At 42.9% G+C, this 27,602-nt stretch overlaps 1 protein-coding gene and 1 long non-coding RNA gene across 2 annotated transcripts in view; one reads left to right on the top strand and one right to left on the bottom strand.

Annotated features, from left to right (window-relative positions):
- LOC306913632 (myosin-IIIb) overlaps nt 1-27,602 on the top strand; it is a 46,243-nt gene that overhangs the window by 13,579 nt on the left and 5,062 nt on the right. Inside the window, exons 9-25 of the mRNA XM_079490424.1 lie at nt 5,275-5,383; nt 6,427-6,543; nt 7,009-7,109; nt 8,177-8,263; nt 8,383-8,448; nt 9,687-9,800; nt 10,195-10,306; nt 11,334-11,377; nt 12,299-12,364; nt 12,977-13,096; nt 14,699-14,784; nt 14,937-14,984; nt 23,385-23,432; nt 23,560-23,651; nt 24,100-24,282; nt 24,624-24,748; nt 25,956-26,149. Coding sequence (XP_079346550.1) covers nt 5,275-5,383; nt 6,427-6,543; nt 7,009-7,109; nt 8,177-8,263; nt 8,383-8,448; nt 9,687-9,800; nt 10,195-10,306; nt 11,334-11,377; nt 12,299-12,364; nt 12,977-13,096; nt 14,699-14,784; nt 14,937-14,984; nt 23,385-23,432; nt 23,560-23,651; nt 24,100-24,282; nt 24,624-24,748; nt 25,956-26,149 — 1,712 coding nt within the window. The remainder of the gene's footprint in view (nt 1-5,274; nt 5,384-6,426; nt 6,544-7,008; nt 7,110-8,176; nt 8,264-8,382; nt 8,449-9,686; nt 9,801-10,194; nt 10,307-11,333; nt 11,378-12,298; nt 12,365-12,976; nt 13,097-14,698; nt 14,785-14,936; nt 14,985-23,384; nt 23,433-23,559; nt 23,652-24,099; nt 24,283-24,623; nt 24,749-25,955; nt 26,150-27,602) is intronic.
- Nucleotides 559-26,124, bottom strand: LOC306913633. The gene is made up of 4 exons (XR_013788581.1): nt 25,995-26,124; nt 24,105-24,140; nt 5,319-5,408; nt 559-665 (listed from the first exon to the last, which is right to left on the bottom strand). It is a non-coding gene; the product is annotated as an uncharacterized lncRNA (long non-coding RNA).

Raw genomic sequence — 27,602 nt, forward strand, 5'->3', positions numbered from 1 at the left:
TGAATTGCATAAGCTATATAGGGACATATATTTCCTTTTTATCCACATATTTGCACACACTGTATATGAACCAATATGGCATAATATATGCAGCATAGGCTATAAAATCAAAGCACCACCATTAGCCTTTTCATGTCGCACACCCCCTAGAACAGGGGTTCTCAACGTTTTTGGCCGGGGACCCCCGGAAATGCTTTGGCAATGTCTCGGGACCCCCGCCCCGCCCCCTCCCGACCCCCAATATAAATTGACTGCTACAATAACCTTAAACCATTTTGGGCGGGAACCCCTTTTGGGGTGTTAAGCATTGTTATAATTTAGCTATTGAAAAATAGCAGATCTACAAGCTCATAGCGCGCCACCGAGTGGTGCGCTACGAGCTTGTAGGTCTGCTATTTTTGAAAAATCGTGTGTGTGTGTGTATTACTTACCGTGCAGAGAATTCTCACAAACCGCTTGACCAATCAGTGCCAAACTTACATATACACCATTCCCCGCCACTCCCCCTTCCCCAGTGGAAACGCTGCATACTGAACTGTACAGGCGTTGTCCATATTTAGCAACACTGCAGCAGCTGTAGCTGATGTAGAAGAAGTCCGGGAAGGAAGCAGGAAATTGTTGAGAGTTATGATTTCCTCGTCCACCCGTTGGGACTTGGGAGTAATCTAGGAATAACATTTGTTTCGTTGTTATTGTCCTGTTAGACAGATAGAGTAGTCTAGAACACATACTGTAGACTGGCTGTGTTCTGATTTGACTCATTTACAGTATGCTGGTTGGACACTCACTGCATCGTGAAATCCTCTGGATTACTTTTTTTGCATTCTCAGAGTTAAATAACCATCTGTCACCGTGCTTAATTAAAGAGATACATTATCACCGAGCATTTGTTTAAAATAAAAACTAGAAATAGAAAAACTCTTTCTAGTTTTACTTTATCAAGCACATAAACCAAAAGATATACTTACTATACTGTAGATCAGGGGTTCTCAACCCGTGGGTCGCGACCCCTCAGGGGGTCGCCAAATTATTTATTATTATTATTTTTTGGTACACATAGTACATCATGCATACTCCTCCCTAATGATTATATCTGGTTTCAGTATTTATTTATTAATGTATTATTATATGGTGTATTGTCTCTATTATTAAGGTTATTGTAGCAGTCAATTTATATTGGGGGTCGGGAGGGGGCGGGGCGGGGGTCCCGAGACATTGCCAAAGCATCTTCGGGGGTCCCCGGCCAAAAACTTTGAGAACCCCTGCTGTAGATGACCAGCTGTCCGAGGAGTCTATACTATACTATACTTTCCACTGCGCTGGAAATAGTTGTTCTACATGAGCTTGTAGATCTGCAAGTTTTGCAGAATGTTCAGCTATTATGACATGACCAGAATAGTGACGCTAGGGTTCATGTGTTTAAATGATTTGTTTTCGTTTTGAGGCTACCTCAGGATGGGGTATAGTGGGAGTTTTTCCATTTAAGGTTTAAGATGAAGAATTTAGTTTTCTTGCATAACATGCCTCCTCAAATCAGCACTTCATAGGGTGTGTGCTTTTCAGGCATGGATACTGTACTAATGTAGCCTATAGGTGGCTGCGTTACTACTTGCCTATCGGGCCATGGCAACGTACGCGGCTTGTTGATACGAGGTCCCTGGTTCGCCTCCCGGCCGAGGCTACGGTGGCAGCGGTGTGTATGGGTTCTGTATCCCAGGCGGCACAGACTAGCACCGTTGAGCGTAGTCAGCACGTTTACCTGCCTGGGGTCAGTCAAGTCTAGCTCTTGGCTGACGCGCGTGGACACGATCACAGGTGGGGGGACGGGCCGAGGCTACACTACTAACACTCACAATGTTCTGGGTTTGAATCTGACTCATGTCATTTCTTTATTTCTCTGATATAATCTCTCATATTTATGGTCTTTCACCACAAAGTTATTAAACAAAAGTGGCAACTATTTGATATGGTAAAGCCTTATTATTATCCGTCCAAAGTTTAAAAAAGAATAGAAAAGATAGCCTAGTATACGGTATTGTTATGTTTGGGCCGTGAGCCATCTTAAAATAACTACCAACATGCTGTGGCTTGTTGGTGTCTGGCGTAGATGAAGCAGAATGAATCGTTGGGAGAGCTGGCCTAGTAGCTGGCAGCTCTTTGTGCATCAAACTGTGTGGGTGCGCACGTGCGTGTGTGCGTGTGTGTGTGTAGTGTGTACTAGAGCATAATAGCAGACGTCAGCAACTTCAAATTGAGATTTTGGCTTGTGAAACCGCAGGAGCTCTGCAGCATATTGTTCTTTTTCCACTCTTTTTCCACTGCCCTAGTGCCCTTAACCCATTCAGGCCTGACGTCGAAATAAAAAAAACGTTCGCTCTGAAAGAATATATATTCAAAAATTTGTGCCGCATTTTTACGATTTTTCAAAAATAGCAGACCTACAAGTAAAGTATAACATAATGCTTAGTTAAAACACCAAAAGGGGTTCCCGCCCAAAATGGGTTAAAAGCTATAATATGACACAGATGCGTCCTCAGGTCTAAATGGGTTAAGTCAGACCTCCCGTTAGTCCGACCTGTGTTGCGGGTTACAAGTCACCCGTGCTGCGGGTTACAAGTCACTTGTGCTGCGGGTTACAAGTCACCCGTGCTGCGGGTTACAAGTCACCCGTGCTGCGGGTTACAAGTCACCCGTGCTGCGGGTTACAAGTCACTTGTGCTGCGGGTTACAAGTCACCCGTGCTGCGGGTTACAAGTCACCCGTGCTGCGGGTTACAAGTCACCCGTGCTGCGGGTTACAAGTCACTTGTGCTGCGGGTTACAAGTCACCCGTGCTGCGGTTTACAAGTCACTTGTGCTGCGGGTTACAAATCACCCGTGCTAGTAGTGTTAGTAATGGTGGGACTTGGGATTGTGGGTGGGGGAAGGGTGGGATAGGGGATTGAGTTTTATTTTTATATTTTATATGTCTGTTTAATACTTGCCCCTGGGCTCCTGAATAAAAAGATTTAGAAAAGAAAGTAATGGTGGGACTAACGGGAGGTTGAACTAATGCAACGCTGCCTTTCCACTCCCCGACTCCCCTCTGTTCACCTCCCTGTGCAGAAAAGAGTTCCTCTCCAAATCCCCCCCCCCCCTCTCCTATACGACGTGTGGGTAATCCACTCCCACCGTCAAAGAGTTCAAATGAATTTTACTGTGTAGGAGAGCTTGGAGCGAGACACATTCAAGGTCTCCAGCCATGCAGGTAGTAATTTGACACTACCTGTTGTTCACTGTTTAAATCAATGAAAGGAATTATCATACACTCACATTTGAGCAAAACCTTCCTTGCTGCATGTGGACACCAACCCCCATGAACCGGCTTAGAGATGAGATGAAATGTCCAGCTTTTAATGTTTGTGTTCACAGAAACACTCAAAACTGGCTGTTCATTATCAATGGCATATTTGTGTTGGGACAAAGTTTGTGTTTACATGCACACTAAAAGCTGAAAAACCCATGTTTCTGTGTCAGTGGTGCTCAACCTTTTTCATGTCAAGGACCCCCAGAATTATCTCTATTGGGCCACGGACCCCCATCTCAAAATATGTTGTTCCAGGGACCCCCCAGAAGCCAATATTTTAGTTAAAAATGTTCGCTCTGAAATATATATTCAAAGATTTGCGGCCCCTTTTTCACGACTTTTCAAAAAAAGCAGACCTACAAGCTTGTAGCGCGCCACTCGGTGGCGCGCTACAAGCTTGTAGATCTGCTATTTTTCAATAGCTAAAGTATAACAGAATGCTTAAAACATCAAAAGGGGTTCCCGCCCAAAATGGGTTAATATAGCGTCTCTGTTGAGCTTGTAGTTCTGCCACTTTTGGTGCTTTTTTGTGACGATGTAGCGTAGATCAATTAGGGCATTAATTTATGAAACAAGTCAGAATATGGAGATGAGAAGTTTCTACCCCACAGCAAGGATAGGCTACACAGATACGCTTTCCAAATGCTGTCTCTGTATCATAGTAAATTCTCTTTACGTTCATTTGTAACGCACCTGTGTCTAAAGCCTTTTTAACAGTGTGCAATATTATAACTTTTTTTTATAGAACAAACTTCTGAATGTTTTTCTTTTTAAATGAATTACAAAGTATTCTCTATCAAACATAACTTCATACCAATACAAGTCAAAGCCTCCCTTCCATCTTTTTGGCAGAACAGAGCAAGGCTTGTCAGATCAGGCCCAAGAACAGGTCTTTGTGCAACAAAAATCGACCAGACTGGAGCAGTTGCATTCCAACCCTTTTTAAACTAAATGTTCACTTGCCCCATAATGACAATATATGGCTTTAGTAATATATGGCTTTAACACACTCTGTAGCCGTAGTGGTACACATGGGTTGGCATGCTTTCGTTGCCATGTTGGTGCAAATTATCCGACCATTAGCGCCGACTTCTATCCCCTCCATCTATGCAGTCGAGTGCCTATAAGAATGTAATGGGAGCGAGGCTGGTTGTCTCAACCACATCTGTTCCACCCTGATAAGAATGCAAACCCATTGTTCACGACAATGGATGGTTAAGACGTATTTCTCTAGGCCACATGTACATGACTACATGTAGCTTGCCGCTCCTTTATCAGAGAAAGAAAGACCTTTTTTTAAAAGGTCAAACGTGGCTATATTTGGACATAAATGACAGCATTGTATTTTAGGTTTCTTCTCATGCTGAACCTAGCTGGCTATCGCATGTTGCTTCAGAGATTTAGCTTGGCCAAACAATGACACAATTTCTTTTGACTGTGGGTTTAGCCAATAATGTGCATTTGGACACGCCCCCACACATGTTGTTTTAGTTTTATGATGACATGGCCCTGAAAAATGGAGATAAACCACCCTAGGGGGACATCTGCTGGTCCACACTACTGCAGTGGGTTATTTTAGCTTCAAGGGTTAAGCCTGATTTATTTACTTCACTGAAAATAGCCCAGTCTACCGAAATGATACAATGGGAAGTGGAATACCCACACTTCATAAAAAATAGGATATGAAGCAAATTTGAAAAGGAATAGTTTTCTGCACTGATGAGGACGTGTGAACAGAGTGGATTCAGGGAGAGGAACAGTGCTGTTTGAAGAATCAGACTTTAGGGATAGAATTAGGGTTGGTTGGTTGGTTGGGTCTTAACGTCAAAGAAATGCATGTTTGACACGGTTCGGGTTAAGGTTATGAATCTTATGAGTGGATATGAAGTAAAAATGGTGTGTTCTGTGTGTGCGTGTGTGCGATTTCAGGGTCAGTTTGGCGTCCAGGAAGAGGAGTTGCTGCGGAGTCTTACCTGTACTCTGTCAGTCACCAGAGGAGAGGCCATACGACGACTTCACAACCAGCAGCAAGCAGAGGGTCTGTTCATCTTCACGTGATTTATCTAATCGAGAGAGAGAGAGAGAGATTTCTCAGGGCTGCCAATTTACAGAAAATGTCAGGAGTGAGAACTAAGTGTCATAATGCGTTAAAAAAAATTGGCCTTTTTTAACGTTGATTTGGCCTGTTTTAACGATTTTTATTTATTTATTTAATTTATTTTTGTTTATTTGGACAGGACAATGCATATTATTAATGGACGTCACAAAACACCGGATATAGCACAGTTGCTAATTTTCATCCGCAGTCCTCACAAGAAACACAAAACGGAAAAACAGACAATCAAATAGTGGAATACATTTACATAACATTACATAGGGAACACAGCATAAAAAAAGAAATACACCTACAATAATCATGAATGGTTGCAGCTTTGGTTTTCAAGCAACGCGTGAGTGCGTGAGTGCGTGAGTGCGTGTGAAAGACGTGAAATGCGTGATTCTCACGCTCAATGTGTGAGAATTGGCAGCCCTGATATTGTTTATACTGCCGACGACTGGCCTGTGTCTATTTGACGTTCAGTGTAACTGCATGAGGAACCAGGATGCCACTTTCTATTTGTTTTGTTTCATTCTTTTTCTGTCTCATGCCAGGTTTTGTTTTGGCCTATAAAAACAGCCCAATGTCCTCTTATTGGATGGATTCAGTATTCCCTTATGTTATCTTAGATGCATGGATTAAAGATCATCCATTAAAGTCATTTGGATTCCATAAGAGCCAGTGGGCTGTATTTTGTGTCATAAGTAATAGGTCTCATAAGTAATAGGTCTTATTACTTAACTTAAGACCTGGAGGCGTGGCCAATGCTGTTTAGCTATTTTGAGTGGCCAAACAGCATGTACTGCTTTTTCCAAATAAAATAAATATTATAAAAAAAAAAAAAGAATACAAGTTTAGAAGCATCTTCCAGAAATATGAATGGTCTCAGAAATGGTCTCATGATTTCTTCAGCTGGTCGGCCTAAAACACCATCATTACATTTTCAGTCTTTTCAGATTTTATTTTTGCTTTCTTCCATGTAGATGCCAGAGACTCCATTGCCAAGGTGGCATATGGGCGGTTGTTTGGCTGGATTGTCAGTAAAGTAAATGAACTCCTGGCACCCGATGTTGACATTGACGTGGAGCTCAATGAAATCGGTGAGTGTGAAACGAGTAAATGTGGATCAATAAATACAAATCAATAAAGTATAACTTACAGTTGGGTGCCACCGATATTGTCCCTTATCATTTGACCCATTTAGGCCTGACCTCAAAACTTTTAAAAATCCTTCTAAATCCTCCAGTTTTCTGAAATAAATATTTTCACGATTTTTCAAAAATAGCAGACCTACAAGCTCGTAGCGCGCCACTCGGTGGCGCGCTACGAGCTTGTAGATCTGCTATTTTTCAATAGCTAAATTATAACAATGTTTAAAACACCAAAAGGGGTTCCCGCCCAAAATGGGTTAACTGTCCTTTTTGCGCAGATCACGCAAACCTCAGCAAAAAGAAAAGGACAATATCGATGGCCTCCAACTGTAGCTTTACATTCCCTCCTCCTTATACCCAATTAAAGCGTGTGATTTTACCCGTGTTCCATCTCCTCCTCCTGCACTCCTCCAGGCATCCTTGACATCTTTGGCTTCGAGAACTTTGCAGTGAATCGATTTGAGCAGCTCTGCATTAACCTGGCCAACGAACAGCTGCAGTACTTCTTTAACCATGTAAGTATGTATGAATTAAGCAATATTTTACACGAGAGGGGGTGGTCCAACGTCATTAATGCACGCCTGCGATGCTGCAGGAACGAGTTCCGAAAGCAATGCAGAAGTGCATTAATGACGTTAAACCACCCCCTTGAGTGTAATATTGCAATTATACAACAGTTACCCTTAAAACTAAGATAATCGCTGAAAAATTATAATTTTTCAATGAAAAATAGTCACTACGACCACAAATTTCCCAAGAAACTAGCGAGCCTAGCCACCGAGTCTGCTGCGCTCTGAGAGAAAAGCACGGCTGAATTGTTTGTTTTGATTAGGCGTTGAAATAATGTGGTTTGAAGCACGGCTAGAAAGCTGTTTCAACCAATCAGATTGCTTCCTCAAAACGACCAGTTGTATAATACAAATTATACCACAGGTCGTTTCGAGGAAGCAATCTGATTGGTTGAAACAGCCTTCTAGCCGTGGGTTAAACCAGCACCATTCACCACCTAATCAAAACAAAGAATTCAGCTGCTCTGTTCTCCCAGAGCGCTAGCAAACTCGGTGGCTAGGCTAGCTAGTTTCTTGGGACATTTGTGGTCTTAGTGACTACATCTGTCATTAAAAAAATATATTCTTTCAGCGATTTTCTTAGTTTTAAGGGTAACTGTTGTATAATTGCAATATTACACTCGAAGGTGTGGGTTAACGTGATTATTGCCACTTCAGTGATGCTTGCGGAACTCGACTTCGTCTCGTTCCTCACCGCATCCCTGTCGTGGCAATAATCACGTTAACCCACACCCTCTCGTGTAATATTGCTTAAATGTTCTTCTGAAAGAGTAAGCACCCTGTCATTTTATAGATGAACGTATAGTCATACAGAGAGACTTGCAAAGCAGACACTCTATATATTCTGTGTGACAGAATTGAGCCCATATTCCTAACTTCCAGAATCGTTTAGTCTACAGGATCCGGTTTCTAAATGCTGTCTGTGTAGCCTAGTAACGTTCTGGGTGTAAGCTTGTATGTACAGTATGTACTGGTATTTGTTGATCCTGAACCAGTATGTGTGTCATCCGCAGCACATCTTCCTAATGGAGCAGAATGAGTACAAAGAAGAAGGGATCGAATGGGAGGCCATCTCGTTCAAAAATAACAAGCCTATTCTGGTAAGAAGTTATTTTGTTTATATTCTGACTGACCAGAAATGGGAGATATTATATATTATATACTCTGTACTCTCGGCATCTCCACCGTCCTAATAATGTGACTTTTCTGTTGTTTTTAGGACCTCTTTCTCACAAAACCTATTGGCATCCTGTCTCTTCTGGATGAGCAGAGTGCCTTTCCTCAGGTACGGGACCTCAAAACCCTCAATGACCACCAAGGAGAGTTGCTAACCAAATGGACCCTTATAGATCTTTAACTCTTGAGAGCGTAAAATGAAACCAAATGGACCCATAAGGGTCCATTTGGTTTAATTTTACGCTCTCAAGAGTTAAATAGTTCTTAAACATCTGCATTACTTAATTTAGAAGTCTACACAATTAGAGAATGTAGAAGAATTGTTACTTTGATCAATGTTTGCCTGTTATCTCTCCTAATGGTACCAACAGACAATACAGCATGGAATTGTGGACAAAATCTTATCCAATGAAAACAAAATATTTTGGGTCCGAGAGGCTAAATCTCATCAAATCCTGGTCCGTGGCTCAAATGCCAAAGAAATAATGGACCTGGATATGAAAAGGGTTGAAACCCACTCCTCTACGCGCATTTCCTTTAGGCCTTTGAGCTTCCTGTTGCTCTTCACAGGAAATGAGTGATGAGGCAGGACTCAAACCTAGGATATTGCTGTTGTCTTGCAAAAACCTCCCATCTCCGCATTCTAACCTTTTGTGTTGTTTTTTTTACATTTTTCATAATTTAACGCCCCACTTGATCATATACTACATCGTCACACAAAACCATCAAAAGTAACAGATCGACGACGCGTTTTGAACTTGTCGATCTGCCACTTTTGAATTTGAATCCTGAAAAGTAACGGATTTGGACATACAAGGTTTCCACCCGACAGACAGAGACTGTTATTTATGTGGTCGGCACATTAACTGTTTGAGTCCCTATATTCTAATAAGGTTAGGAAGCGAAGACCGTACGGTGGACTCCATGTTGCTCCATGGAAGGAAAGAAACATGCGCAATTGAGACCAGGAAGTTGTACATGCACAAATGTGTGCATGTACAACTTCCTGTCATCATAGCTTAGTTTTCATTTAGTTTCCATTTAGTTTTTGTAAAAAAATCACACCCGTGTGAACCGAGTGGTGCAACCCCCCCTCTCTCTCTCTCATTAGCAGGCAGCAGTACAGCACTATCTCTCTCTCTCTGTTTCTGGCACAACAGCGCCACTTTTGCCCCTACTGGTACTCATAGTCACATAGCCACACACATAGTCACATTAACACGGACATTGCTGTTCCTTGGAGTGGTTGCACCACTCAAAAAGGTAGTTGACGAATATTTTTCGACATAAAACAACCCTGCGTAACACCTCATGTATTGTGTTTCTACCCCCGTTTGTCTTAATTAGGCATCAGACAGAAACTTTGTGGACAAGTTGAACAACAAGTTCAAGACCAGCGCCCACTACGAGGTGGTACGGAGCCACAGCCCTCTGTTTACGGTCATCCACTATGCGGGGAAGGTAAGAGTCTCTTCTCAGCTGAAATTGGACAGTACCGTGTGGCGTGCGCTCACTGTGGCTAACCGGTGGCTCACCCCCAAAACACGCTTGCCTTCCATTTCTTTCCGCCAACCACATGCTGGGGCGGTTCTTGTAGTTGTTTTATTGAAGATAAAATTAGAAATACGTTTAGAGTTAGGCATACCGGTAGTTTTTACTTAGGTTAAGTTTAGGAATAGGGTTAGGGTTTTGGCAACGTTTTACTGTCTGACGTTAAGGTTAGGTTTAGGCATAGTTCACTCGGATTAAGGATTAGGAATACCAGGTAGGGACCGTTCCGAGGCCAGAGGATTCGCACCCAGGGCAACTGTTAAGTGTTTTATGGGAAAGTTAAAATGTGACTTGAATTCCTCAGGTGCAGTACAACGGAGGGGGATTCCTGGAGAAGAACAGAGACACCATTCCAGCGAGCATCCGAGATCTCTTCATCAACAGCGTCACCCCCCTGCTCAGTGTCCTCTTCGCAGGTGAGAGAAGGAGCCCTTGATCGTACGCTACAGGGACGTGGAGTCGTGGACACATAAGACATCAAAGGGGGCTTCAGCCCCCTGGCCTTTTACGCGTCTGTAAAACAACTGCCCTCTCCAGACCACGAATGCAGTATTTACTACATGATGAAAGAACTGCAAATGCCCTCCTCTCCTTTCCATGCCATACCCGATAATTGCTTTTTTTCTGAACTCTTTTGATCTTGAACTCAGCATTTTGCATTGAAAGAGTTTGTTTAGAAATCCATGTCATCGCCGCATCTCCAGTAGCCAACGAGTGCGGGGTCGCGCCCGGAAATAGCCGATCTACAAGCCGATCTCAAGCCGATCTCAACGCGCCGCAGCGCGACACGTTGAGATCGGCTTGAGATCGGCTTGAGATCGGCTTGTAGATCGGCTATTTTCTTCCTAAAGTGCCCTCTTACGGAATTTCAGCCCCTGCCTCTCTTTTTGGGCGGGAACCCCTTTTGGTGTTAGCATTACTGTATGTTATGCTTTAGCTATTGAAAAATAGCAGATCTACAAGCTCATAGCGCGCCACCGAGTGGCGCGCTACAAGCTTGTAGGTCTGCTATTTTTGAAAAATCGAAGAACGACTGACATAGAAACATAGCTTTTTCAGAAAACTGTCAGGATGTAGAAGACATTTTTTAGAATCTGATCTCAGGTCAAAATGGGTTAACACTCTCTGCACGTCCCTGATACGCTATATAAGTGTTACATTTTCTTCTTTTGATCGCTAAGGAAGGGTCGGTTCTAGTTGCTGTTGAAAACTGTGAAGTAACATTTGTAGTATTTTGATGGATTAAAGGTTACTTGTTATTTAGATGCCACACAGACAGTTGCTTGTAGTAGGTTTACCGTGCGTTAATGAATTTTGATGCAATGCTGTACTGTAGCTTGACACTGCTATGTTCGAAGTGGTAGTAAGTAGTTAACTTTATATTGTTTTATTTTTTAAATGTATTTATTTATTTTTCAGTAATGTAATCTATATTCTTTTCAGCAACCATCTCCAGGACTGGAACCCTTATGCCAAGAAAAGCCAAGGTAAACACTAAACAGTCGGGTGAAGATCGGAGATTCTATTTCATGTGGTACAGCAGGGGTTCTCAACGTTTTTGGCCGGGGACCCCCGGAAATGCTTTGGCAATGTCTCGGGACCCCCGCCCCGCCCCCTCCCGACCCCCAATATAAATTGACTGCTACAATAACCTTAAACCATTTTGGGCGGGAACCCCTTTTGGTGTTTTAAGCATTGTTATAATTTAGCTATTGAAAAATAGCAGATCTACAAGCTCATAGCGCGCCACCGAGTGGCGCGCTACGAGCTTGTAGGTCTGCTATTTTTTTTAAATCGTGAAAATATATATATATATATATATATTTTTTGAAAATAATTTGGGGACCCCCTAAAATAATTTGGCGACCCCCCGAGGGGTCGCGACCCACGGGTTGAGAACCCCTGTGGTACAGCATGTAGATGCAGTATGAAATGAGCAGTTCAACATATTGTGCAATGTATGCAATAACTAGAATCTAGAAACTACTCCAGACCAATAGAGGGTCTAGCAGCAAAAAGGAGTATTGGATCAACCAGTGGGTGCATTTTATGTACTGTACAATTAATAATTAACAGTAGGCAGTTATTGCACACTATGTACTGTGCTCTTTGCGTGTCACTTAGGGGAAGCCAACGTTAAATCCGACTTCCGTCATGTGTCAAATGACAAGATTCATGGGCAGAATTTCCTCTTTCTGTTAACAAAAGCCGCAAGGTCTTTCTTCGGAAATCCCTTTAACCAAAATGCCTGACTGTACATTGTGCTGTTTGCATTTTTTTTGTCTAATAAATATTCAATCAATCAACTCTCTGTGCCATCAGTTGCCTGACTCTTTACAGTACACTCTCCCATTTATCTTAAGTAAAGTAAAGAATACAAATCTATGTCTATATATTTTACATTTCAGGCAATCCAGAGGTCGGATGACAACTTCAACTCAACCAGAAAACATTCTGTAGGAGCTCAGTTTAAGGTATTTGCAGTATAATCCATACACATCCAACACATTTTCTTAAATCCTTGCATAGCGACTGCACGGTGTGGGAGGACATTCTGTTCTGAAAGTTAAAACCGAGGGGCATCTCTGGCCTTCACCACGGAGACTAGGGGTTTGAATCCAGTGTTGTGAGCTTGTATACCCCCATTAATTTGGGGGTGCTTGACATGAAAATGTTTCAGAACACTGTTTGACTTGTTGGAGCATTAGACATGGGGGGCAGAATTGATGCACTAGCGACTCCTACAGGTTGGCACCGGTTCAGCAGAGAGAGGAACAGTAGGTCAGACAGGCCCCTTATCCACCAAAAGAACTTTGGTTCTAGAACTGGTTCCGTTCTAGATTCTTGGAACTGTTGGCGGTTTCACGGAACCGGTGGCCATTTTTGTTGGTTTCAGTTCCAAACCAACGTTTTAGGGTTCTATACGTGGGCTTGTAGATCGGATAACTTGGGGAGCAGACACGAATCCGCCGGTGCTAAAATAAAATCGTCCTCCCACTTGACCAAAATGTACAGGCTTAGCAGGGACACATGTGGGGATCATTATTGGCACGTAACCAACGCTTTTCTTTCCCTTTTTGTCCAAGCAATCTCTAGCCATCCTGATGGAAAAGATGTTTGCGTCCAGTCCTCACTTTATTCGCTGTATCAAACCAAACGTCAACAAGCTGCCAGACCAGTTGGACAGCAAAGTTGTCATGGAACAGGTGAATGGAAGCCTCTAATTAACGTACTATTAATATGTTCAAACCACACACATAGGGAGTGGTACAGTAGGAGGAATCATGTACTATTATGTTCACACAGGGAGTGGTACAGTGGTAGGAGGAATCTAGTGAATTCTCTGCTAGCATGTCATGTACACTATAGAATAGAGCAGGGGTTCCCAAACTGTGGTGCGCGCACTCCCTCTAGGCCCGGGGGTGCGTGACATGAAAAGGGTAATGGCGGTTTTATGGTGTTATTTTGCACAAAAGGCAAAATCTGGTAAAACACTGTTGTAAGGAGATGTATAGAGCAGCTGCGGGAGTATACAGCAGATGCATGTCTTTCAGTGCAGTGACATTCTGTGATTATTTGCCATAATCATATACATTTTTTTTTATCATTTTCGGCAAATACGAGGGGTGTGCGTCAGCTACAGTAGGTCAGGAGGAAACAGGGGGTGCACGGTCAAAAAGGTTTGGGGACAGCTGGAATAGAGGGAATGCACATGACTAGGGATGGAGCTCGTTAAGTTTTATTGATAACGAGCAGCTTATTGATCAGGCTTATCGAGCCGTGTTCTTCTCGAGCCCACTATCGAGCATTTTCTATTATTTTTTGGGAAGACGACAATAAATTCTGAACAGAACCAGTATCTTTTACTAGGGCCTTCAAATACAGTACTTTTCTAACAGACAGAAGGCAATTGACCTTTTTAATTTTGGAAAATAATATTGAAGAATATATAAAAGCCTTTGTTTACCCGGGCAGCACTGGTTGGCAGTTATCAATACACTTTTAGACCAACATGTTTGTGCCAGCATGGGTGATTAGATATTATTTCTTGATCGCCTCTTGATTGTTAAAACATGACGACATGGACCACTATGCTCAATAAAAGGCTTGATAAGCCCAAAGCTTATTGATACCGGGTACTCGATAAGCTTGTTATCATCATCATACCCGGAAGTTATGTGGGAACGCCTACGTGGCAAAAAAACGACTTTCTGGCCTTGACAGCACGTATCCAAACAGAAAAGTCCTATCTGATTGCATTAAACAACGTTAAACTCAGTTTGCCACTCGATTTGCCACTCTTTTTTGTGTTATCCTTTTAGCTTTAATGTCTTTTCTGACTAATAAAGTATCAATCAAAAGTCACTCTATAGTCATGAACTAAACGACTGCATTTCAAATCTGAACTGGGTGCTATATTTCTTTGCCATGGATATATTTTAACCACTTACCCATAGCATCTCTATTTGGGGGCGAACATTTGGCAAAAATAGCTACAAGCTCAACACAACACACTGTGAGCTTGTAGGTCATCTATTGTTGGTGAATATTTGGTATAGGGATATAAATAGGTATAAATAAGCATCAGCGATATCTGTCAAATGGTAAACCGGATGGTATATAATGTTTATGACGCAAGTCACCCTCCATCTGTTGGGGTCATTTCTGAAGAAGTTATTATTCAAATCAGATTAAACCCCAGACTAGAGCAGCTGAAAATCAAGATATTGAAATGAGCTTCAGGTATTAATTGTAGGAACACAATATATCATTTTTATAAAAGGCACAATTCTATCTTTTATCTCCAGCTAAGATACAACGGCCTTCTGGAGACCATCAGGATTCGGAGAGATGGCTTCTCTTGGAGACCTTCTTTCAAGGAGTTTTCCCAGAGGTACATCTGGAAACAAACAACTAGCATCAAACCTAGCATGGTTATATTGACCTCACAGTGTCTTTTTACGCCTACCATTAATGTGTCTCTTCTTAGAATGTGGATTAATAGCGGTTATTTCTGTAAATATATTACACTCCTTCTGTTTTCAGGTACAACATTCTGCTTATAAAGCCAGGTTTACCAGTAAACAAGGAAAGGTAGGTGGTTTTTCATTATTATTACATTTATTATATAATTTTAATACCATTATTCTTCTAATAATGGTATACATCAGGGGTTCTCAACCCGTGGGTCGCGACCCCTCGGGGGGTCGCCAAATTATTTTAGGGGGTCCCCAAATTATTATAAAAAAAAAAAAGATTTTTTCATTTTTTTTTCACGATTTTTCAAAAATAGCAGATCTACAAGCTCATAGCGCGCCACTCGGTGGCGCGATATGAGCTTGTAGATCTGCTATTTTTCAATAGCTAAATTATAACAATGCTTAAAACACCAAAAGGGGTTCCCGCCCAAAATGGTTTAAGGTTATTGTAGCAGTCAATTTATATTGGGGGTCGGGAGGGGGCGGGGCGGGGGTCATGTATACTATACATGACAAAAATGTCTTTTAGATGGGGATCTTAAGCCCAAACCACACCAAAGGGTCGGGTCGGGACAAAACGTTTTTTTTAAGGTTAACCACACCAATGCAACTGTGGAATCGGAACTAAGCAGGTCTGTGGATTATAACCTTATTTTCCTTAATATAGCATGAAGTGAGTCGCGATATCCAGGCAAAGTCCTTCTTTATTCAATCAAGGCATATCCCATAGTTACATCAAGTTACACGCATCAAGTCATCAGCATCAGATTCCATACAGCATTCAGGCCAGGCCAAGCCTGTCCTCTCCGTTCTCCTCCAACCAACCAACCAACCTCCTCCAACTCTTCTGTGTCCCATCTTATACAATTCTAACATGTGGGTGTCACTGTGTGTGTGTGTGTGTGTGTGTGTGTGTGTGTGTGTGTCAGTTAAGTCAAAGACCCCCACTTGTGACAGGCACTATAATAATAGAATGCCTAGAGTCACTGTAGCCTCCTATCATAAAGGTTGGCCCAGGTCAACCAGGAAGCCCCAGGTGGTCTTCCTGAATAGCCTAGGTATTTGTACAGCTGCTAAGCCAAGACCTGTGGTCGCTGACCCTACCTACAGATAGCCTTTAGACCGTTTTAGTCAGTTACTTTGGTGAGACACTGGATCATGGATCAGGCTGGTTAGAGTTATATGTACAATTGTGACTAACCATGTAGTAACCATGTAGTAATGCAGATGTTATGATTCATAATACACCACATATTCCCCCCTACTAATAGTCCTTAATACTATTAGTATAAAATATGAATCATAACTTTTGCCCAAAATATTAATTTTCCAAAAAATGTTCACTTTTTTTCCTTTTTCCCCAAAAATCCCCAAATGTTCAAATTAAACTGAATCCCCTTTTGTAGGTACCTCTTCCCCCCTGGACACTATTCAGAAACTGAAACAGTTAACACAAAAACTCAAAAACTAAACTAGTATGATCAAACCTAAAACAAAATGAACAAAATCAAAAGCTATGTTATTTGACATCTGTTAGACAGTGAGAGAGGCTGATCCCTGTAATAAGAATAACATTCCCTTCTCCCCCCCTTCTTAGTTAGTGAGCAACTTTCATGGAATAATGGATGAATGGCCCTGCAGAAACCATCCATCCGACACTCGGAAAGTTGCACACAAACTAAGAGCTAACATGTAATACTCATGGTGAGTTTCAACCTGTATCAATATTATATGTGACTATTAACATAGTAACATTATACTGACTCCATCAGTTCAACATTGTCTGCAATATATTACTCGATAACCTAAAGCCTACGGGTTACTTCATCCTGTTTCAGTACTTGGTAATGTTCAGTACTTTGGTCTGTTCCACCCATATAAACAAGCACACAGAGGCGACCCCTGTGAACCCTGCCTCCCCAGGCAGACGAGTCAATTTAGTGCATGTGTATACAGGTTCCAATACCAACTCACTCACATCTTCTGACGTTAACTCATTATCCTAATGTAGGCCTATTTTAACTGACAATTTAACAACATTTGTATTACTAACCAGAATATAATTCTCATTTTTTAATTGGATTTCACTGTGATACTTAAGGAAGTTATCTAAAATGAACTCATATTATTACCATTAACTATTATAGACCCCCCTGGACACAGGAGCATTCTTTTAACTACCTATATTGTACCCAATTAGAACCGAACAAGCATGGGGCCTGTTCCGTTGTATCTCTCGTATGACAGACCTGAAACTGAACCATATTTAAAACAGAAATTAAACTCCTTATTTAACTGAAATCCTATTTAGACTAAATCAAATTCCTATATTGATTACATACAAATACCTGTAAATGAAAAGTTAACACTCATAGCATGACTAAATGGTTAATCATAAAAACAAACATCCCTAAAACAGTACTATTTCAGTACCTTGTTATATCTACTTTGACCTGTCAGAACAGAATACAATATTTCCCAACATTAATCACAATTCAGATGAACCGCGATTTTTTTTTTTTCATGACGCAAATTGTTCAGACGTTCAACGCGCTAGGGAAATGGTTCCCACAATTATTTTTTCGCCTACAGAATAAAAACGCTTGGGAAATCCTTCTTGATTCTCAGAGCTTGCACATAGCTCTCAGATCTGTAGGTTTGAAGCAAACTGTTGTCACCATACGCTTCAGCACACGTGAACTACAGCTTACTGCAGTCGACAGTAGAACTCCCTTCGAGCATTCACAAGGCTCTAGTGTACAACTTCTTGCCTAGCCATGTCAATCATGACAGCAGAAGCATTGAAACGCTCCTTTCCTCCATTGTATCATGAACTTTGGAACGGTCTCCCTTGGACCTCTCCTTGGTCCAGAGCAGAAGGAGAACCATGTTGGCGTGGGCCCGTGGGCCGTAGCCGCAGAATAGCGCTCAATCCGACAACTCCTGCAGCGAACACAGGTCTGTGAAAGTCACCTGCTGTTGATTTCCGACGGTAAAAGCTGATTCAGGTGTCTTTTGGTGCAGTCAGATGTCACTTTCGACACCTTCAGGAATCCATGATCCATGATGTCCCTCTCCTTTACACCTATTAAAAGGATACAGGCTCCCACTACAAATATCCCCAATCATTTCTTAGGATATTGATGACACTACAAGCTACTGGTCACTAAGATGACCTCTCTGGCATTAATCTCACTCTTTTTGCTAATCTCCCTAGTTCTGGCATGGCAAAGGAATGTAATAACCATGGTGTTGAGAGATTACAATGAGACTATTAAATGAGGGCCCTAAATAGTGTCACTGAACTAACTAAATTCACTGATGTCAAGACAGTCACCAAACGTATTGATGGACAGGTGTTTTGAGCTGGGGGGCTTGCTTTCTTTAACCCTGAAAGGTTCAACCGTGGGTCTAGATCCCCCGGTTAAAACTTCCACTCCTGGAGATATGGGTCAAATCCCCCTCAGTATGCTACCAGCAAGTCTTGTGCTCAGAACACAGGGTGGCGAATTCCTGTGATCACCGTTATGTAGTAAGGCTGTCAGCCGTCGCCTCCATTAGCCTACACACAAACAGACACTTTGGACTAAAACCAATATTTAAAATTCACACCATAATACACCCTTACAAATGTAGTCCTTAATTGCGATCTACTTGTTGACATCAGACTCCAAAAGCAGACTTTCTTCCCATCTTTTTCTCTAAATAGCACCCCCAATAAACAGCTCACAGCGGGTCAAACAGAGGTAGGAGGTAAAGACAGGACAGGACAGGAGGTCCACAGGAGGTCCCTAAAGCCCTCTCCCTGTTATCTGAAACTAAACAAGGTATTTATTTTAGGGTGAGAAGGAAATTGCTCTCTCCCCCTTCTTTCCCCTAAAGCACATTCCGTCAGAGCATGCTAAAATTGTCATTGCAATTCCTCACACGTAGCTCTGTATGTATTTACTCATTTAACTATCACTTTTAGAATGGCTCCTACTAGCAATATTTCACCGGACTTAGCTAGAACCTTTTTGAAGTAAGTCTAGTATGAAGTACATTCAATCATTCATTCACTCACACAGTCGAACAGAGAGGGGAGAGGGACCCCCCTCGTCTCACTCACTCATGCACTCAATCAGGCGGTGTCCCCTTTCACACACACATTTCAATAGAGAGGGGCGTGTCAAGTCAACTGTCAAAAGAAGAGCATGGCACTTCTCCTTTAGCTGTCCTTCTCATCCATGAGGTCCGGTCAACTTGACTTCCCTCAAAGTTTCCCATTGTGGTTTCTGATCACATTGTCCAGAAAAATGACCATATATCCCACATTTATGGCAAACACCTCTCATCCTCCAGCTTTCCGGGCTGTGACGTGTCTGTGGCTGTACTGCCCCCTGATAGGGTCGCACAGGTGGCTGACATCCCCATTGTTGCCATCTCTGCTGTGTCGGGTTCTCCCACTGCGGCCTCTCCCACTGTTGTGGCAGCGGACGGTTCGGCAAAACAGCCGTGCAAAAACGCTGCAAGTGCGTCACATCGCCACACCTATAACAGCCTGTGTAATAACGTGATCCACTCGGCTTGGGATTATGTGGATGAAACTGTTCGGGCTGAGTCTTGTCAACCCTGGGTGCACTGGGTAGGTCAGGAGCCGCCTGGGGCTCAACCCCAGCTGTCACGACAGCCGCTTGTATGATCTGTTGTGCGACCTCCAACTGGGTCTTGGTCAGCAGTCGAACCATTTCTGTGTGACTTTGTTCCTGCTCATCTGCCTCCTTGCGAGCACGTCCAACGCAGTGTACAATGTGATCCTCGTACAGAGCAAGGGGCAATTTCGCCAGGCCAACCACTGTCTGCAGATTGGCCCTGACTTTCTCAGAAAGACCTTGTTCAATTTTTGAGTGGACCATAGACCATTCAAAATCATTACGCTCAGGGTCCTTTCCTGTGGCATCCATCCATTCCTGGCATACGCGGGCGACATATTTACGTGGCGGTTCGGAGACCCCCAGCGGAGATATCGTAATCGTATCCGGATGCACCTCAGTGGGGTACAAGTCTCTCAGCGCACGCCATAGTGCTCCTCTGTGACTCAAGAAAAGGTCTGCGTCTCCAGCCGTCGTGCCTGCGTACAGTCTGAGTCCCGCACGGTCAAGAATGTCATCTAGGCCGTCTATGTCAATCAGATTTGCCAGAAGTTGTTTTAAGTCACCCACATTTAGCTCTGTCCCAGTCAAAAGGTCCTCAAACTTCAATATCCAGCGGTGCGCACCATCCCGCAAAAGGGGAAGTTGACGCACAATGTCAGTCATGTCGACGGACGCCCATGGCTTGTATTCCATATGTCTGCCCTTCCCCAGCATCGGGAGCATCCTGGGGCAGTTATCATCAATGTCAGGTGTGGGCCTCTTTGATCTGCATGGGCATTCGTTCAAGGCCCCCCTGGAGTCTTTCACACGTCTCCGGCTTGAACGTGTGCGAGTGCCGGAATGGCTCTCACAATCACTGCTGTCCTGTTCAAAATCCTCATCACTTTTGTTGACGTACTTCCTCTTACTCCCACTCTGCCTGTCGTGACTCGGTAACACACGTTTCTCCGTGCGTCCAGCAGCTCTGTCACGGCAGTGTTTGCTCTCCAGCTCTTTCAACGCATCAGAATGGTCATTGTACAATCGAACCAAGTCTTTTTCTTGAGCAGCCAATCCAGCCAAACGCTCCGCCAGGTACGTAATATCGGCTGAATCAATATTCTCCCGCTCAATATTCTCTGTCACAAAAATCTGCCCACGAAGAACGGTGAGACTTTCACCAAGAGAGTTCAGCATCATGACAGCGTCCCCCCTCACTTCCTCCTGTGACAGGTTGCTGCCGCTCATGGCCGGATTGGGGCTTGCTGTCCTTCTGTAGATGTCATCACCTCCATGTAAACTGTGGCTGTGTGCAGCCTTGTCACTGAGATCACCGATCAACTGTTTCTCCCTCACTGAAAGTTCATTCAACTGCGTCTCAATCATACGCAGAAAATGTCTGTGTGCCCTCGTCGACACAGTCAATTCACTGATCAAGTCCCTTTTCAGGCGCCGGACCGATCCCAGCTCCTCTTTAATACAGTCTGCTTGTAGCCCAGGTTTTGACTGCTCAGATGTTCTCACGTCCCTGTTGTCCACCTCAGTCTGTGCTGAGTTGTTGCTGTGATCCTCAGTGTCAATGCACTGGTTGTCTGTGCTGCAATCAGCGGAAATCTTCTCATCGGGCAGTACTGACACAGGAGACAATGGTACGAACAATTTCCTGCTCATGTCCTCACTGTCAATATGACTCGTTCTCAGCTGTCGACCTATTTTTACTTGAATCTGATGCCATTTTTCTGAAATTCTGGGAATATTCTTAGATGAGAATTTGTTTTGCACAATGTGCACTGGAGTGGAAGCCATAACTACTAAATTGTAGATAATCTCACTCACTGTCATAAATTCTGGGTGATACACTCTGTACTCTGACTGCAGTCTCCTCTCACCTCACACAGACACGCATACTCATTTGCATACTAGCCCCAAAGAATGAGTAGATAGTCTACAAACTCATGTAAAAACATGTAATACTTTCTCTCTCACACCATCCACACAGGAAAATGTAAATTAAAGAAATGAGAAAACTACTGACAGTGACAAAGAAATATAGAAATGCCTCTATATTTCTTTTTAGACTAGCAAGTCAAATCACTGACTGAGGGAAGAGATTGACCCCCCTGCATGCACTCCATACAGGCGTCAAATGCACTCAATCGCTCCCTCATTCACATCTAAGCAACTGTTTTGTCCCAGAATCAAATTACCCCTGCAGGCTATATTTCTTTGACTAAAATAAAAAACCTGTATGCTTAACCATCCAAATTAACCTATCTAATTTTACAAAGGATAAATGAAATATCCTAACTGTGATGATTTACAATGAGAAATGTATTCTCATACTAAACTCTAAATTAAGCTTGAACCCCAAATTAAACCCAATTTAACCTGAATTAAATCCCCAATTTAATATCTATATTCCTCCCCCCTCTGAAACATGTTTCACACGTTTCAGAAATACCCAAAAGAAAAAAATTATACCAGAAGCCAGCCCAAATTAAACCACCCAAATAAAAAGTAAAATTCTCCCCACTACCATGCCCTGAGACAAAGGAAGACCCCCCAGCGTGTGTGTCCCCAGAAGAGAAACACACAGACACTGTCCCCCTTTACCGTAAACCAGGAGAGCACCGGTGAACCAAGAATAAATGCCAAATCACCCCCAAAAAACAATTTATACAGCCATGATAACCAAAATTACCAGTGACCGCACAATTAAAATAGCAACAAATGGACTAAAGTGAGAACTATTTGGCATTCAATCACAGCTCAATGATGACCGACCAGCCCTAACACATAATATGAACATAGACCCACAGACACAAACAGACAGACAAAGCACATACGCCCACAATCATACTGTACCATGCACACACCATCGCTCAACTCAAACTCCTAAACTCCCTAACAGAAGCTCACTCCTCAGTCCTCACGTAACACCAGGCCTCAACAACAGACTCGTCTCAGCATCATTGTCAGTCTTGGGGTCGCAGAACTCACTCCAAAAAAAAAAGAAAAATTTAGGGAAATCCACAGATCCTTCGCAGGTTCGGTTTCCGTGCCGTAGAATATCCCTCCACGTCATCAAGACCACGCCGGGCGCCACTTTGTGGAATCGGAACTAAGCAGGTCTGTGGATTATAACCTTATTTTCCTTAATATAGCATGAAGTGAGTCGCGATATCCAGGCAAAGTCCTTCTTTATTCAATCAAGGCATATCCCATAGTTACATCAAGTTACACGCATCAAGTCATCAGCATCAGATTCCATACAGCATTCAGGCCAGGCCAAGCCTGTCCTCTCCGTTCTCCTCCAACCAACCAACCAACCTCCTCCAACTCTTCTGTGTCCCATCTTATACAATTCTAACATGTGGGTGTCACTGTGTGTGTGTGTGTGTGTGTGTGTGTGTGTGTGTGTGTCAGTTAAGTCAAAGACCCCCACTTGTGACAGGCACTATAATAATAGAATGCCTAGAGTCACTGTAGCCTCCTATCATAAAGGTTGGCCCAGGTCAACCAGGAAGCCCCAGGTGGTCTTCCTGAATAGCCTAGGTATTTGTACAGCTGCTAAGCCAAGACCTGTGGTCGCTGACCCTACCTACAGATAGCCTTTAGACCGTTTTAGTCAGTTACTTTGGTGAGACACTGGATCATGGATCAGGCTGGTTAGAGTTATATGTACAATTGTGACTAACCATGTAGTAACCATGTAGTAATGCAGATGTTATGATTCATAATACACCACACAACTCCATGAGTTTTAGGTGTGGTTTAACCTAAAAGCCATTTTGTGTCCCGAGTCCCGACCCGATGGTGTGGTTTTGGCTTTAGACCTACGTACCTAGAGGAGCCCTAACTTGAATTAATTCCGTATTGTTTTTTTATTTTATTTTATATAGTTGTATGTCCATTTTGAACACGACTGAAATCCATGGCTGGAAGTGTGGGTAAGTTAAGCCTTTGTCAGTTGTATTCAAGTCCTCAGTATTGACTACAGACGAGGCATTGAGACCTTTTTTCATTAATGTATGAATTGAATGAATAACAATTTTGTTTTGTGTGCTGCTGTTGTAGGTCAACACGTCTCTTCTTCAAGTACTGGCACCAAGAACAATTTGCTTCGCTGCTGGAAAAGCTGGCCAAAGCAGCTACAATCATTCAGAAGAGTAAGAACCACCACCAACGTACTGTAGTGACTGTACACAACTACACAACATAGAGAAACAAACTCGATAGCAAAATGTTATGTTATCAAGACAAAGTAGAGGCGTGTCTGTGTGTGTGTGTGTGTCTGTGGTGTGTGTGTGTGTGTGTGTGTGTGTGTGTGTGTGTGTGTGTGTGTGTAGGGTATAGTTTGTTACTTGTTCCTTTGATGCCGTAAAATGCCGGTTACAAAATATTCCAGTTATCGCAGGTGTACAAGGTTATTTAAGAATTGTTTTGTCGTGTTTGAAGATTTGCTAATTTGTTACTTGTTCCTTTGAGGGGGGGAGGGGGGGGGGGGTATAGTTTGTTACTTGTTCCTTTGATGCCATAAAACGACAGTTACAAAATCTTCTTCCAGGTTTCGCAGGTATACAAGGTTGTATAAGAGTTGTTTTGTGGTGTTTGCAGATTACCGTGCTCTGTGCTGCAGGAGGAAGTACCTGGCCTTGCTGGCGGAGGTGTGGAGGAAAGCACAGGTCCAGAGAGAGAGGGAGGAAGAGGAGGAGAGGAGGAGAAAAGAGATGGAGGAGGAGGAGGAAGAAGAGGAGGAGGAAATGAGTATTCATCAGGATGAAGAGCAGGAGAACCAAAGTGAGCGGATGGAAGTCACTGTATATACTCATTATACTGTGCAGCGTTTGTCTTTTAAAATGTAGTTACCCTATTGTGTTGAATATAAGACTAGGGTTTTTTCCCAATGGAAATATCCTAAAAAAAAATGGGGTTGTATCGGAAAACTGATGGACAAACGCCGCTAAAAATCTGAAAAATTGTGGGGGGACCTTAATAATGGGACCATTTCAACACAATATTGTAAAAGAAAATGTTTTAACCCATTTTAACACATACTATTTCATTTCAATAGCTGTGACGTCAATTAAGGAGATGATTATTATTTATTTCTATATTTCTAACTCATGTTCCCTCCCCAGTGCCAGTCTCCCCCCCGGTGCCTCTACCCAGAAGGAAGAGGCCTCAGCCCAGGCCTCGCTCCGTCTTCACTGCTGTGGGCGACATCAAGGCTCCTGTGCCACGCCCACGCAGCAAGCAGTTTGAGGTGGGTCTAAAGATCTACACACAGCCTTTTCCTAAAATGTTCATTATATTGTTTAGTTTTCCCTCAAACTAAACGGTTTCATATTTGTCTAATATGAAGGAAAACAAGTTGGGTAAATAAAAACACACAATGTTTGTAGATCATGGGTTCCCGTGGGGTCCGGGGTCCCCTAGGGGTACTTGAGGGAGTTCCATTTGGTTCCATTTGTACACTCTATGAGTTAAATTTACAGTGGTTTTACAATATAAATTGGGGTACCAGAGATAGAAATGCCATTAAATCGGGGATCCGTAGCATAATGCGTGTGAAACTGGGGGTCCATGAAATTAATGTTTCGGAATCAGTGCTAGAGCCGTAGAAATCCTCCCTTATCTGGTTCACTGGCATATGTTTTCAAATGGGGGGTCCGTGGCTTAATAAATGTTGATTTTGGGGGGTCCTTGACACGAAAAGGTTTGGGAACCACTGCTGTAGATCAGGGGTTCTCAACGTTTTTGGCCGGGGACCCCCGGAAATGCTTTGGCAATATCTCGGGACCCCCGCCCCGCCCCCTCCCAACCCCCAATATAAATTGACTGCTACAATAACCTTAAACCATTTTGGGCGGGAACCCCTTTGGGTGTTTTAAGCATTGTTATAATTTAGCTATTGAAAAATAGCAGATCTACAAGCTCAGCCTACGAGCTTGTAGGTCTGCTATTTTTGAAAAATCGTGAAAAAAAAATAAAACTTTTTCTTTTTGAAAATAATTTGGGGACCCCCTAAAATAATTTGGCGACCCCCCGAGGGGTCGCAACCCACGGGTTGAGAACCCCTGCTGTAGATCATGTAATCGAAACCTCCCCGGCTCAGTTCAAGATGGACACCTGTTGTGTTGTTGACTGTCATTTATCTGTCTCTTTGCACTCAAACAATACAAATAAATAAAACTGGATGCCACTACTGATGTCTCATGTCATACATCATAATAATGGAATTATGGAAAACCCCCATAGACCCACATGATGATGTCAGAAGTTAGAAATGAAACCAAATGGACCCGTATGTATGGTTCCATTTGGTTTCAAGATCTAATAAAGGTCCATTTGGTTACCAACTCTCATTATTTGGGGACCACCTGCAACCCCCTCAAGGACCACTGGTTGAAAACCACTGATATATAGAATATATACTGTACAATCTTGTCTCTCTCTCTCACTCTCTCCAGGCCATGCCGTTTGACAACGACCTGGAGCTGCACACTCACCTAGAGGGGCTGGTGGGTTCTGAGGGAGAGAAGGAGCGAGCCAGGAGGAGGAAGAACAGGGGCAACACCATCCGTTGGTTCAAGGAGACCCAGGCCCGGAAGGTGGCCCGCAACGGAGCCTTCCCATGCTGGTTCCATGGCATGATACCCCGCAGGTGAGACAGAGGGAGAGGAGAGGAGAGGAGAGGAAGGCATGGATATGAGACAAACAGGCTGGCCTCAGAATTCAGGCATTCTACATCATGAAGAATGTTTAAACCCATTTTGGGCAGGAAGCCCTTCTGGTGTTTTAAGCATTATGTTATACTTTAGCTATTGAAAAATAGCAGATCTACAAGCTCATAGCGCGGCACCGAGTGCCGCGCTACGAGCTTGTAGATCAGCTATTTTTGAAAAATCGTGAAAATGTGCCGCAGACTTTTGAATATATATTCTTTCAGAGCGAACATTTTTACCTCAAATCTTTGCCTCTGGGGGGGTCCCTGGAACGGCATATTTTCAGATGGGGAATTTCATATAATTTTGGGGGTCCTTCACAAGAAAATGTTTGAGAACAACTGACAGAGAAACATGGGTTTTTTCTGAAAAATGTCAGGATTTAGAAGACATTTGTAGAATCGTCCTCAGGTCTAAATGGGTTAATCAAATGAACCCTAGCATCCCTAGATCTGCTAAAAAATGGCACACCTACAATGTGCTCACAACATTGTGAGCTGCCACGGTCAAAAACTGTTGGGCTCCTCCCCTTGCACACCTGGGTCCCGTTACTCACTACCAAGTATACATGAGTAACCATGGTTACCATGGTGAGTAATAATGCCACACCTCTTCACCAGTGGTTTTCAACCAGTGTTTCGGGGACCACCAGTGGTCCTTTAGGGGGTTCCAGGTGGTCTCTAGCTTCCCTGATCTTTAACTCTGTGTAAAATTACATTGTACGCTCTCAAGAGTTAAATTATTGTTAAACATCTGCATTCATTAATTTACAAGAAGTCTACAGCATTAGAGAATGTAAAATAATTGTTATTTTGCCTGTTATCTCTCCTATGATACCAACATCAATACCAAAATCTTATCCAATGATAACAACATTCTGTTTGTGGCCTGCAAGTCTAAATCTCATCAAATGGTCCGTGGCTCAAATGCTGAATAAATAATGGGCCTTGATATGGTTGATGAGGTGAGGTGATAAGGTTGAAAACCACTGTGCTATCTCAATTACATTCTTAACATTGTGGTCAAGAAAAACAAGCGCAAGTAACAAAACCATGAGCACGAATTGCCAAGATGTGTGTGCATGGTAGCCATATCATTCATAGTCAGTGGCTACAGTAGCATCAGAGATATGTGTGCATGGTAGCCATATCATTCATAGTCAGTGGCTACAGTAGCATCAGAGATATGTGTGCATGGTAGCCATATCATTCATAGTCAGTGGCTACAGTAGCATCAGAGATATGTGTGCATGGTAGCCATATCAGAGAACATCCAAAACGGGAAGCACGCACATCTCAAAAAATGTTGACAGGTGCAGGACAAAAATATACATACATAAAGAAGGTAGGAAGTCCGCACACCGTTCTTAAGCACCCAGTAGTTTATTAGGAA

The sequence above is a fragment of the Electrona antarctica genome (genome assembly GCF_951216825.1).
Source record: "Electrona antarctica genome assembly, chromosome: 21".
Classification (NCBI taxonomy): domain Eukaryota; kingdom Metazoa; phylum Chordata; class Actinopteri; order Myctophiformes; family Myctophidae; genus Electrona; species Electrona antarctica.